At 44.1% G+C, this 12,539-nt stretch overlaps 1 protein-coding gene across 1 annotated transcript; it reads right to left on the bottom strand.

The window, feature by feature from the left end:
- Window positions 1-923: 923 nt before the first annotated feature.
- On the bottom strand, window positions 924-10,838 carry LOC133464689 (uncharacterized). Its single transcript, XM_061746815.1, has 8 exons — window positions 10,529-10,838; window positions 9,639-9,959; window positions 9,180-9,473; window positions 8,878-9,015; window positions 8,455-8,480; window positions 8,240-8,311; window positions 5,715-5,780; window positions 924-1,562 (listed from the first exon to the last, which is right to left on the bottom strand). The coding sequence occupies exons 1-8, from the start codon at window positions 10,575-10,577 to the stop codon at window positions 1,500-1,502; spliced, it is 1,029 nt and encodes a 342-aa protein (XP_061602799.1). The 5' UTR covers window positions 10,578-10,838; the 3' UTR covers window positions 924-1,499.
- Window positions 10,839-12,539: the final 1,701 nt, after the last annotated feature.

Genomic DNA, 12,539 nt, shown 5'->3' with positions numbered 1-12,539 from the left:
ACAAGTCTGAAAGATTCAAGCCTTATCAATGTGGGGATCTCGTCTGGATGGATGATCCCACTACACAGAGAAAGAAACTTGACCCTAACTGGACTGGACCTTACAAAGTTGTCTCCTCAGACGACAGGGGTCTCTTATATGAGCTAGTGGATTTGAGACGTGCTGGGGCTGGACACAAAGTGGTTCACTATGATCGCTTAAAACCATATAGATCCTCTGGGGTTACATCCCCAGCACAAGTGGAGAAACCTGTGGTTTCACGGCATATGGAGACTCTTCCCAGGTATACCGCGTTATCTGGTTCACTTCCCTTACATCACGGACTACCTGAGACTGGACAGGTTGTTGCCCCTGCCTGTCCCTCTGTTCCACTGCTGAGGAGACCATCAGGTCGGGTCTCTCATGTCCTGCCGCAACCCAACCAACAATCTGTTGCTGCTCCAGCAGTATCTGGTGAGACACGTGGCTCCTCTACAACTCGTTCGGGACGGGATGTTCGCAGACCACAGAGGCTTTTGCTGTGAGCGCCCCCCCTCCCCCCATCCCCCTCACCTGACGGAAAAGGGACTGTTTTGCATCTTATATGGACTGTTGTTTACATTTGGTGGGACACTGTTTGAGTTTTTCACTATGTTTTGACATGGTCTTTGTTAAAAAAAAAAACAAAAAAAACATACATACATACATACATATCTTTAAAAAAAAAAAAGAAAAAAAAAGTGGTTGATGTCATTTGTCGTGGTGCACACTAATGGTTATTTAAATTTTCTGGTTACCTGTCAGTGACGGCTAAGTTATTTTCTTGTTCGTTTTGAGATGAGATTTATTTTTCATAACTGTTGAAATGAGGACATTTCATTTGAAGAGGGGGAAGAATGTAAGAGGAGATTTATTTTTGTTAAGTTTATTTTGGTAATTCATGGTTCAGTATTTTATAAATATATTTTGGTATATTCTGATGTAAGTCAGGGACTATAGTTAGATTAGTCAGCATACCTGTTGTGATTAATATGTTTTACATAAGGCGGAGTGATACCGGTGGATGTTCAAAATTCCTACTCTGTTTTTGGGTCATAAAAGTACACGCGAACTCCGAAGCCGTTGTCCCCGTCTTTTCTCTTACTCACGACCCGAAATAAGACTAATTTACTCAAGTAAGGCTTCACTCAACACCAGCCTTACAATACTGAAAAAAATGAAGCTTGTAAAACAGACACAACTGATGAGACACTGAGACAAACTTAAGACTTGAATCAACTTGAGATGCAATCAACAGTCCCAGATATAAAAGACCAGAGTACAAATGAAATGTAGAGCAGAGAAAGAAGAAGGCAAGTGATCAACAAGTGCTCCTGCTGAACAACTACATCTAATACGACTGAATTGAACTGAACTAAGTCCAACCGTCCACTTCCTGTTAGCAGCTGGACAACCGGACGTTCTCCAGGTCTTTGATCTTCTATTTGGATTTGGAGACGCGGCTGCAGAGACTGCTGGGGTCACTGTTGGTTGGTTTTCATCCTCACAGCAGAATAAGTCACCACATCTTCTTCCTCCTTGACCTGAAGTGAACAAACCAGAAACGTCACATGATTCCTCAGAAATCCTGCTCATCAACCACATTTACACCCACATGTGCTGGTTGAAATGTGGACATTTCAGTTTGAAACCATCTGTGCTAATAGGATGTTGAGTTCATCATAAAGATGTTGGATTTCACAACTTCAGATCAGTTTTTTGTTCAGTTACGATAACATCATCACGTAGAAGTGTTTTCTGCAACACGTCTGCAGCTGGAAGTCACTTTTGCTGTCTGAAGTATCAGTATGTAGTTTAACTTCATCATTCGTTTATGAGGAAGCTGGTTGTGGAAGCAACATTTCAATTCAATTCAATTCAATTCAATTTTATTTATATAGCGTCTAATACAACAGATGTTATCTCTAGACGCTTTCCAGAGATCCAGAACATGAACATAAACATAAACATAAACATAAACCCCCGAGCAATTATTACATAAACAATGGCTGGTAAAAACTCCCCTAGTGGGAGAAAAACCTTAAGCCAAACAGTGGCAAGGAAAAACTCCCCTTTAGGAGGGAAGAAACCTTGAGCAGGACCAGGCTCATAGGCCCACCAGTCTGCCGAGGGCCAGACTGGTGGGTCAGGGACGTCAGCAGTACACAGCAGGCAGGTGGAAGCAGCAACGGGATGACCAGAGGGGGGGGGCGTCAGCAGCACACAACAGTCATCCACGTAGGCAGGTGGAAGCAGCAAAGGGATGACCGGGTATGGGGGGGGACCGGGACCGCAGGCCAGAACGCAGCTCCCGAGGCTCTGGCCTGCAAACATGCACAAAAGAGAAAAAAGGGGGGCCGGCACAAGAAACTACAGGAACGATGGACAAAAATGATAGCTATGAGATATTTATAATAAATAAAAATGGTAGTGGAGAAGAGAGGAAGGGAAAAGGAGAGGAGAAGAAGGGTGAGAGGCACCGCCAAGCGGATCATGTCGGTGCCCCCCTGCAGCATAAGCCTATAGCAGCATATCTACCGCAAAACTATATTTGAGACTAACTATTATAGTCTTGTTCTATAGCTGCAACTATGACTACTGACTGTAACACACTAGAGTTTACACTACCTAGAGATTTACCAACACCAGCTAGAGGTTTACTAAACACTAACGATAGGCTTTACTAAACAGAAAGGTTTTAAGTTTAGTTTTAAAGGTGGAGGTGGTGTCAGCCTCCTTAACCCAGATTGGAAGTTGGTTCCAAAGTAATGGTGCCTGGTAGCAGAACGCCCGCCCTCCAAATCTACATTTAGATACTCTAGGAACTACGAGTAAACCTGCACTCTGGGAGTGGAGAGCTCTGCCAGGAACATAAGGCACTATCAAATCTTGTAAATAATATGGAGCTAAGCCGTTTTGGGCTTTATATGCAAGTAATAAAATTTTAAATTGGATTCTGAATTTTACAGGTAGCCAATGGAGCGACGCTAACACTGGAAAGACGTGGTCTCTCCTGCTGATTCCTGTCAGTGCTGCTGCATTCTGGATCAGCTGGAGCCTATTCAGCAAATTACTTGGACATCCTGCTAACAACACATTACAGTAATCCAGTGTAGAAGATACAAACGCATGAACTAGTTTTTCTGCATCACTCTGCGAGAGGATTTTCCTAATTTTTGCAATATTACGGAGATGGAAAAACGCTATTTTAAAAACCTGATTAACATATGGTTTAAACGACAAATCCTGATCGAAAACAACACCAAGGTTTCTCACAGTTGCACTGGAAGCTATCGCAACACCATCTAATTCCTTCCTAAGATGCTTTGGACCAAGAATAATAACCTCTGTTTTATCTGAATTTAGAAGCAAGAAATTTCTGGACATCCAGTCCTTGATGTCCCTAAGACATGCCTGAAGTTTAACTAACGGTTCTGTTTCATCCGGCTTCATAGACAAATAGAGCTGCATATCATCAGCATAGCAATGAAAGTGTATGCTGTGATTCTGGATTATACTTCCCAACGGCTGCATGTATAAACTGAACAAGATTGGCCCTAGCACTGAACCCTGCGGAACACCATAACAGACCCTTGACTGTTCTGAAGAAACTTCATGTACATGAACAAACTGGAAACGCAGCACTGAGGTCCAGTAGAACCAATATGGACACTAGTCCCTTATCTGAGGCCATAAGGAGGTCATTCGTAACTAGAACCAGTGCTGTCTCTGTGCTATGATGCATTCTGAACCCTGACTGAAAGACTTCAAACAGATCATTTCTATATAAATAGTCACATAACTGGCTTGAAACTGCCTTTTCCAGAATTTTAGATACAAATGGAAGGTTGGAAATTGGCCTATAACTAGCTAAGGTGTCTGGGTCAAGAGAAGGTTTTTTAAGTAAAGGTTTAATTACTGCAACTTTGAAACCCTGTGGTACATATCCTAAGCTTAGGGATAGGTTGATTTGGTCCAGTATTGTCACACCAATAAGAGAAAAAATATTTTTGAATAGTCGAGTCGGGATGGGGTCTGACATACATGTGGTAGACTTAGCTCTATTAACGAGTGAAGTCAGCTCAGGAAGGTCTATAGAATCAATGATGCATCCACAGACTTCCTATCAGCAGTCTCCACCTGAAGTTCTTCCAGAGACACCGAGAGAATCTGAAGCTGGCAGAGAATTACAATCTAAATACAATCTAAATTCAGATAAAACAGAGGTTATCATTCTTGGTCCAGAGCATCTTAGGAAGGGATTAGATGGTGTTGCGATGGCTTCCAGTGCAACTGTGAGAAACCTTGGTGTTATTTTCGATCAGGATTTGTCGTTTAAACCATATGTCAATCAGGTTTGTAAAATAGCGTTTTTCCATCTCCGTAATATTGCAAAGATTAGGAAAATCCTCTCGCAGAGTGATGCAGAAAAACTAGTTCATGCGTTTGTATCTTCTAGACTAGATTACTGTAATGTGTTGTTAGCAGGATGTCCAAGTAATTTGCTGAATAGGCTCCAGCTGATCCAAAATGCAGCAGCATGAGTACTGACAGGAATTAGCAGGAGAGACCACGTCTCTCCAGTGTTAGCGTCGCTCCATTGGTTACCCGTAAAATTCAGAATCCAATTTAAAATTGTATTACTTGCGTATAAAGCCCAAAATGGCTTAGCTCTGCATTATTTGCAAGACCTGATAGTGCCTTATGTTCCTGTCAGAGCTCTCCGTTCTCAGAGTGCAGGTTTACTCGTAGTTCCTAGAGTATCCAAATGTAGATTTGGAGGGCGGGCGTTCTGCTATCAGGCACCACTACTATGGAACCAACTTCCAATCTGGGTTAAGGAGGCTGACACCACCTCCACCTTTAAAACTAAAATTAAAACATTTCTGTTTAGTAAAGCCTATAGTTAGTGTTTAGTAAACCTCTAGCTGGTGTTGGTAAATCTCTAGGTAGTGTAAACTTTAGTGTGTCAGAGTCGCTCCTGTAGTTTCTTGTGCTGGCCCCCCCTTCTCCTCCCTTTTCTCTCTTTTGTCCATGTTGCAGCATCCTTTGCCGGACACCGGAACCTGCAGTGTGGGAGTGAGGGGGGCAGGGTAACAGCCCCTTTTGGGCGGGGGAGAAGGTTCGTCCCTCAAGACTCCTCTCCCTGGCCCTGCCCCTTTTCAACCTTTCCCCGACCCTGCACCCCAACCTGGGACTTGATGATTGGGCCGGAGCTTCGGGAGCTGCGTGCTGGCCTGCGGTCCCCACCCCTGGTCATCCCGTTGCTGCTTCCACCTGCCTGCTGTGCTGTTGCCGTCCCTGACCCACCAGTCTGGCCCTCGGCAGGAGGGTCCCCCCTTACGAGCCTGGTCCTGCTCAAGGTTTCTTCCCTCCTAAAGGGGAGTTTTTCCTTGCCACTGTTTGGCTTAAGGTTTTTCTCCCACTAGGGGAGTTTTTACCTGCCATTGTTTATGTAATAACTGCTCGGGGTCATGTTCTGGGTATGGGTCTCTGGAAAGCGTCTAGAGACAACTCTGTTGTATTAGACGCTATATAAATAAAATTGAATTGAAAATTGAATTGAATCTGTCCAGTAAATCCTGGCTCCGGCCCCAAAATACTGGAACCACTGAAACTAGCTTCGCCCCCAAAATACACTTCAATAACCCCTGAAAGAGAAGCCTGTAATCACCTGTTCTTCTGTATTTACTTACGTTTATCTTAGCAGAAGTCTTCCCAGAGTGATCGACAGCGGCGTAGGTCATGTTCTCCGGCTCATCCTGGAGGAAAACAGGAAATACTCAAAAAGTGGTGTCAAGATCTTTGTTGCTGTTTAAAACCACAAGTTTCATTTTCCAGTCAAGATGAAAGTAAGTTGTTTTTAGCCACAAGAGACGAGAGGGAGATCAGATTATAGACGTTACAAGAGGCGCATTGGACAAGCTCTCTGTGACATCAACCACAGGTTTCTGAAGACTCTGATTCTTTGTACTCTGCAGTGACACAATGCAAATGGAAGGAACAAACACACCTGAGAGGCCTGCAGTTAGTTACAAATAGTTCTTCTAGCTTGATTAGCTGATCTTATGATGATCTATGAGGCTAATTAATATTATTGTATGGTCATTCTGATCACCCCTCCTTGAACCGCCACTTTATTGTGGTGGAGGGGTTTGTGTTTCCCGAATGATCCTAGGAGCTGTGTTGTTGGGGGCGTTACCTTGGCAAACAGGTCCTCGGTAACGGGCCAAACTAAGAGCGGTTCACATTTCAAACATGGACAAAAGAAAACCAAGGACCGTTACATCGCCTGGATTGGCGTCACCGGGGCCCCTCCCTGGAGTCAGGTGGCCGGGTCTTTGCCCATGGGACCTGGCTGGACTCAGCCTAAAACGGCCACGTGGGTTCATATCCTCCGCAGGAAGAACCATGACAGGCTAGTGCAATGTGGTCTGGCTAGCAGTCATGGCAGGGTGCCTCAATGACCCAATCCCTGGACTAAAACCCTCTCAGTAGGGACATGGAATGTCAGCTCGCTGGGGGGGAAGGAACCAGAGCTTGTGCGTGAGGTTGACAGATACCGGCTAGAGATAGTCGGGCTCACCTCCACACATAGCTTGGGCTCTGGAACCAGATCCTTGAAAGGGGCTGGACCCTCCACTACTCTGGAGTTGCCCAGGGTGAGAGGCGGCGGGCTGGTGTGGGCTTGGTTATAGCCCCCCAGCTCAGTCGCCATGTGTTGGAGTTCACCCCGGTGAACAAGAGGGTCGCTTCCTTGTGCTTTCACGTCTCTTAATGTTGTTTGTGCCTACGGGCCGAACAGCAGTACCCGACCTTCTTGGGGTCCCTGGGAGGGGTACTTGATGGTGCTCATACTGGGGACTCCATTGTTCTACTGGGGGACTTCAACGCCCACATGGGCAATGGCAGTGATACCTGGAGAGGCGTGATTGGGAGGAACGGGCTCCCCTATCTACAGAGCGGTGCTCTGTTATTGGACATGTTTGTCCATAACAAACATGTTCGAGCATAAGGGTGTCCATCAGTGCACGTGGCACCAGGACACCCTCGGCCGGAGGTCAATGATCGACTTTGTTGTCATTTCATCTGATCTTCGGCCGCATGTCTTGGACACTCAGGTGAAGAGAGGGGCTGAGATGTCAACTGATCACCACCTGGTGGTGAGTTGGATGAGCTGGCGGGAGGAGAAAGTTGGAAAGTTGGTCAGTCTACGCTCCCACCCTCACATATGGTCATGAACTCTAGGTAATGACCGAAAGGACAAGATCGCAGATACAAGCGGCTGAGATGAGTTTCCTCCACAGGGTGGCTGGACGCTCCCTTAGAGATGAGAAGCTCAGTCACCCGGGATGAGCTCGGAGTCGCTGCTCCTTCACATGGAGAGGATCAGCTGAGTTGGTTTGGGCATCTGTACCGGATCGTCCTGGACGCCTCCCTAGGGAGGTGTTCCAGGTATGTCCCTGCTCCCTGGGGAGGTGTTCCAGGCATGTCCCTCCTCCCTAGGGAGGTGTTCCAGGCATGTCCCTCCGGGAGGAGACCCCGGGGAAGACCCAGGACACGCTGGAGAGACTATGTCTCTCGGCAGGCCTGGGAACGTCTCGGACTCCCCCCGGAAGAGCTGGAGGAAGAACTGGAGGAAGTGTCTGGGGTGAAGGAAGTCTGGGCATCCCTGCTCAGACTGCTGGATGGATGGATGGATGGATGGATGGATGGATGGATGGATGGATGGATGGATGGATGGATGGATGGATGGATGGATGGATGGATGGATGGATGGATGGATGGATGGTCTGATCAAATCTGTCCAAACATCCTCGTTATTGACGTCTCCACGACTCCACCAAATCAACACCAGGAACAAGTGTTGGCAGAGAACTGAAAATAGGACTAGCAGAGCTCCACTGGGGTCTGCAGTCACTCGGACTGACGCTACCGGGGTTAGACCTGTTCTAACATCCTCCTAGATCTGTACCAACATCCTCGTCTGGCAGTAGCCTTCAGCTTTGGAGGATCCAGAAATAACCTGCTGGACATCCCGACTTCTTCAGTTGATCCAAACTGGAGGAGCAGCAGAGCTGCTGGTGAACATTTACAACCAGAGCTCTCGTCTCAAATGTGGTTTTTAAGATAAGAGATGACCACTGCAGTGATCAGTTAGGACAATGATGGGCACCTCCAGTCTTCAAGGGTCACTGTCCTGCAGGTTTTAGAGTCTTACCTTTATTTTAGTGGAAGTATTTGGATCAAAACCCCCAACAGCAGCATAGGTAACATTGTTCTCTGGATCATCCTGGAGACAAACACAAATGCAGAAATGTCTCTTAAACTCTGTTACATGAACATTTGTTCCAGAGAGGAATCAACCTCTGAACATCAACGTTGTTGCAGTTCCATGTTTGACAACAAGGGAAGAAACAGCGCTCTGATACTCACATTGTGGTGCATCAGCTGCTGAACATCTGAAACAAAGGTCACATTTCAAGAGTTAGTCTACAACATTATCACATGTCCATCAAGTTAATTCAGTAAATAACCTTTCTACTACTAAACTTCTGCTCTGCATTAAAGTTATTATCAAGGCGTCTCAACAAAAAAACACTCCAGCAAGATTTTATATAATCATTCAGATTCAACTTGAGCATTTTATAGTTTTCTACTTCTTCAAAAGGAGAATAAATGTAATTTTCTTCACATATAAATACCCCGGGAACAAATCTCTGGAGGATCAAGACCTCAGAGTTGTGTTTCATCTCAGAGGATTTGACTTCTGCAGTTATTGGAGTGGAATCTGAGACTGACTTCAGTCATCAGCTGGTACAGTTCTGCACATGTGATGTTTTCTGATGACTTTCATACTTGATTCATTCTGCTGATCTTCTTTTTCTTTGGTTTTCCTCATGCAAACGATGAGAAAAGCAACAACAACAGCCAGAACCACCATCACCCCCCCGACTGCTGATCCGATGATCACGCTGGTGTCGATCATAGAGGAATCTGGAATCAAAGGATTCAACTAAATGATTGCAAAGGAAATATGAACAATTGTCTGAATTAATTATACATGTATGAGGTTAATTGTGATTATAATAAACAGTTTAGATGATGTTTTGCTCTTCTTTCCTTTATTTCCTTGTCTTCATGATTTCAGGGTGTCTTACCTGTAAAGTCCAGTGTGTATTCAGCATCTATCTTCACTCTGTCTCCTTCAAAAACCTGGCAGGTGAATCTTCTCTTGGAGCCTTTCTGATGTTTCACAATCAGATAAGACACACAGTTCGTCTGTCCTCCAGACACAAACCCATAACCTTCACCAAGCAGCACAGTTCCTGTATCATCCACCCAGACGATGCTGTTCTGCTCACAGGGACCCAAACCACTGTATCTCATCAGAGAACAGTTTAATGTCACATCTCCATCCCTTCCTGGATCCACATCTGGTGGAGATGGAGAGACTGGAAGGAGACAAATAACTTGTTACAGGATAAAAGATATCCAACAAGCTGATTAAATGTATTAAAATGTGAGAATGTCTTTAATTTACTATCTTGGTTTAACTGATTGTTTCATGAGGAGGATTCAAACTGACAGTCTGGATGTTATTAAGTCAAAACACTCACCTGTTAAAACACTCAGATGCACAAATGTGTCAGAGAAACCTTCATCATGTCTAATCCTACATGTGTAACGACCAGCATCTTCAGCAGTGATGTTGTTGATGATCAGAGAGCAGTTGCTGCTCAAACTCATCCTGTCAGCTCGAGGTGACGTCTTCACAATATTTCCATTAATAATCTCATTTAGTGAGTTGTCATTTAGAATCTTGTTGTAAATCCAGCCAACATGAGAACATGGGGTATACGAAGAACCAACGTCAGACGGTAAAACGACGTCATCTCCAGCTCTGTGATGGAGAATGATTCGTCCATCACTGATTCCTGCTGCAGAGAAAAACACTCTGAGAAAAGTTTTACACTTCACACATCAACCTGACCCAAGAAACATAATTAACCTACATATTTACATATTTTGCTCGGAGGTTTATGTTTATGTTCATGTTCTGGATCTCTGGAAAGCGTCTAGAGACAACATCTGTTGTATTAGACGCTATATAAATAAAATTGAATTGAATTGAATTGAATTTAGCTTTGTCAACACAGAAGCAACATTCCATAACCTCACACAACCTCCATCATTTTCTTTACCGTTTTTGTTGACCTGCTCTCTCATAAAACATACACAGGATTAAACCTTTTTATTTGCTATTGAATCCAAAGTTTGTTTGTCCAACAGGACATAAAATTCATCTTCAGCCGTAAATCGTGGGTTTTTAAATGTTTCCATTAGTGAGTCTCCATCTTTACATAACTGACATGTTATTTCTGTTTCAAACCACTGAAAACCTTTATATTTAAGTGAAACAGTTGGTGTCCCTAAAGTGATGTTTAGAGTATATTTAACTTTTAAATCAATTGAATCCAATAACATATAATATAAAGTTGATATTTACCTTCAAAGCGAAGCAGTAAAATGGTGAAGAGCTGCAGTCGTGGTGTCATTCTGACTCTGCAGAATGAAATGACACTTTTCTCTCCTTTTCATCTGAATATGAACATGTTAGTTCCTGTTTCTGGTTAACTTGCTGGCTAAAATCATCTTCACACCAACTCCCAATGTCCTCACACTGCTGCGAATCCTCTGAACACACAACCAGGAAGAGTTCAAGTTCAAAGAAACAAGCTTCAATTAAGTCATAATAAAAGTAAAGACCGAAGGTCCTTTGACTCGTTCCCTGTGTGACTTCGTCCAGCTCCAAAGGTGGTGTGGTTTGTCCTGAATTATGTCTTTGGTCTGATGAAATAAAAAAAAAGGAAGTTTCTTTCCTTTTTTTAAAGTTCTTCTGTAACATTCGTCCTCTAGTCAAATCAAGAGGAACTTATTTGGTAACGTAAGAACCAGCGGACTTGAAGCTTTGAACGAGCTTGTGCTGCTGAACTTCTCTGTGTGGGAAATTCAAAGATTCACTTCCACAAATGTTTCAGCGCCTGTTGCCAGTTAGGGGCAGTCTCAGGAATATAGTTTGGGTTTTTAAGCTATTCTTGATCTCCTTGATCTTTTCCCTAATTAAAGCAAAGATGTCATAGTGGACAAACTTCTGCTTTGTGGTGAAGAGCAACTGTTCCGTGTTCAGGGTCACTGTGCTGCCTGGTTTAAAAGGAGAAGCAGCATTTTCTTAGGTTTTCTTTCAGACAACAAATCCGCTGATGAAGGTACTGTCGAGCCACATTGTCATGGGAAGCTCCAGCCCCTACCCCCTACAGGGCTTTGAACTGGACTCAAGACCTTTGAGGTAGCTCCAACTTCCTACCCAACTTCCTACCCCCCGTGCAGATCCCGACACCTCGGAAGTTGGTTCAAACAGACAACTGGACTCAACGCCTTTGAGGTAGCTCCAACTTCCTACCCAGCTTCCTACCCCCCGTGCAGATCCCGACACCTGGAAGTTGGTTCAAACAGACTTGAATCACGAGAACACCCTATGGGGTAATTTAGAAGTCTGTGACAGTCATATCAAATGTCTGATAATGACATTTAGCCACATATTACATCCGACTGTAAATTACTTTTGTCTCTCGCCTGATTTGTGTATTCCTGTTAAACTTCTTGTATAAAAACCTGGTTACAACATCACTCGAGGTCAGCACACCGACCAAGACACTGCGTCTGTGTAGGTCTGCTGACCGCCGGCTGAATAAAATCTCTCACCCCACAGCGGACTCCTGAACTGGACTTTCTATTATTCCTCAACAATTTGGTGCTGTGACCCGGATTGACAACAGACCTTCGACGGAAACTCCTTTTCGAGATCAAAGGCACAACCAGCGACTCTATCTAAATTTTCAAAGGTAAGGGATCCATTTACAAAATCCCAAATTATTGTTGCTGGGCTGTTGTCGAAAGTCTGTGAACTGGAGTGCCAGAGAAGGTTGACGTCATCCTGAAATGATAGGTAAGTCCGCTGTGTGGTTGTGAGGGTTATTTTTTTATTATTTTGTGTTATTGGGAAGGTTATTGTAGAGATGTTTTTAGGAATGCTGGCAATTTCATAACACTTAAATTTGATTGTGTTCTGAGAATGCTCTGCTTCTCCTGCCTTAGAATTTGACTCGCTCTTCTAAAAAAGGTTTAATATCTCGGGTAACATTAAAGACAGAAATGGCCAGAACGCCATGGTTGGTCTGAGTACCAAAAAGAATAGTCCAGTGGGACTTGCATATGCAGGACTTGGGGTCCGTAAGTGTTGGAACACTGAGATATTTGTAAGAAATAGACATATACTGTATGTAGAGGAACTGTTTTTATTTTATAAGTGGGGATGACGCGCTCTCCCAAATGAGGTATATTTCATTTCAGTAAGAATCGACTCGCTCTTCTTGCATCAACAAGAATGATTTGTATGCTCTGAAGTAGACTGATGGTTGGAAGAAATAGCAAGTGATTTGTGGGTAAAAGTAAGTGTA

Source organism: Cololabis saira, chromosome 18 (assembly GCF_033807715.1).
Source record: "Cololabis saira isolate AMF1-May2022 chromosome 18, fColSai1.1, whole genome shotgun sequence".
NCBI lineage: Eukaryota > Metazoa > Chordata > Actinopteri > Beloniformes > Belonidae > Cololabis > Cololabis saira.
Note: the sequence above shows the minus strand (reverse complement) of the source record. Positions and strands in the feature narration are given on the sequence as shown.

Coding starts and splice junctions, on each gene's coding strand:
- LOC133464689 (XM_061746815.1), bottom strand. CDS start 10,577: ATGACACCACGACTGCAGCTCTTCACCATTTTACTGCTTCGCTTTGAA. Junction 9,960..10,528: donor TTTACTGCTTCGCTTTGAAG/GTAAATATCAAC, acceptor TTTTCTCTGCAG/CAGGAATCAGTGATGGACGA. Junction 8,312..8,454: donor AGCAGCTGATGCACCACAAT/GTGAGTATCAGA, acceptor GTTTGTCTCCAG/GATGATCCAGAGAACAATGT.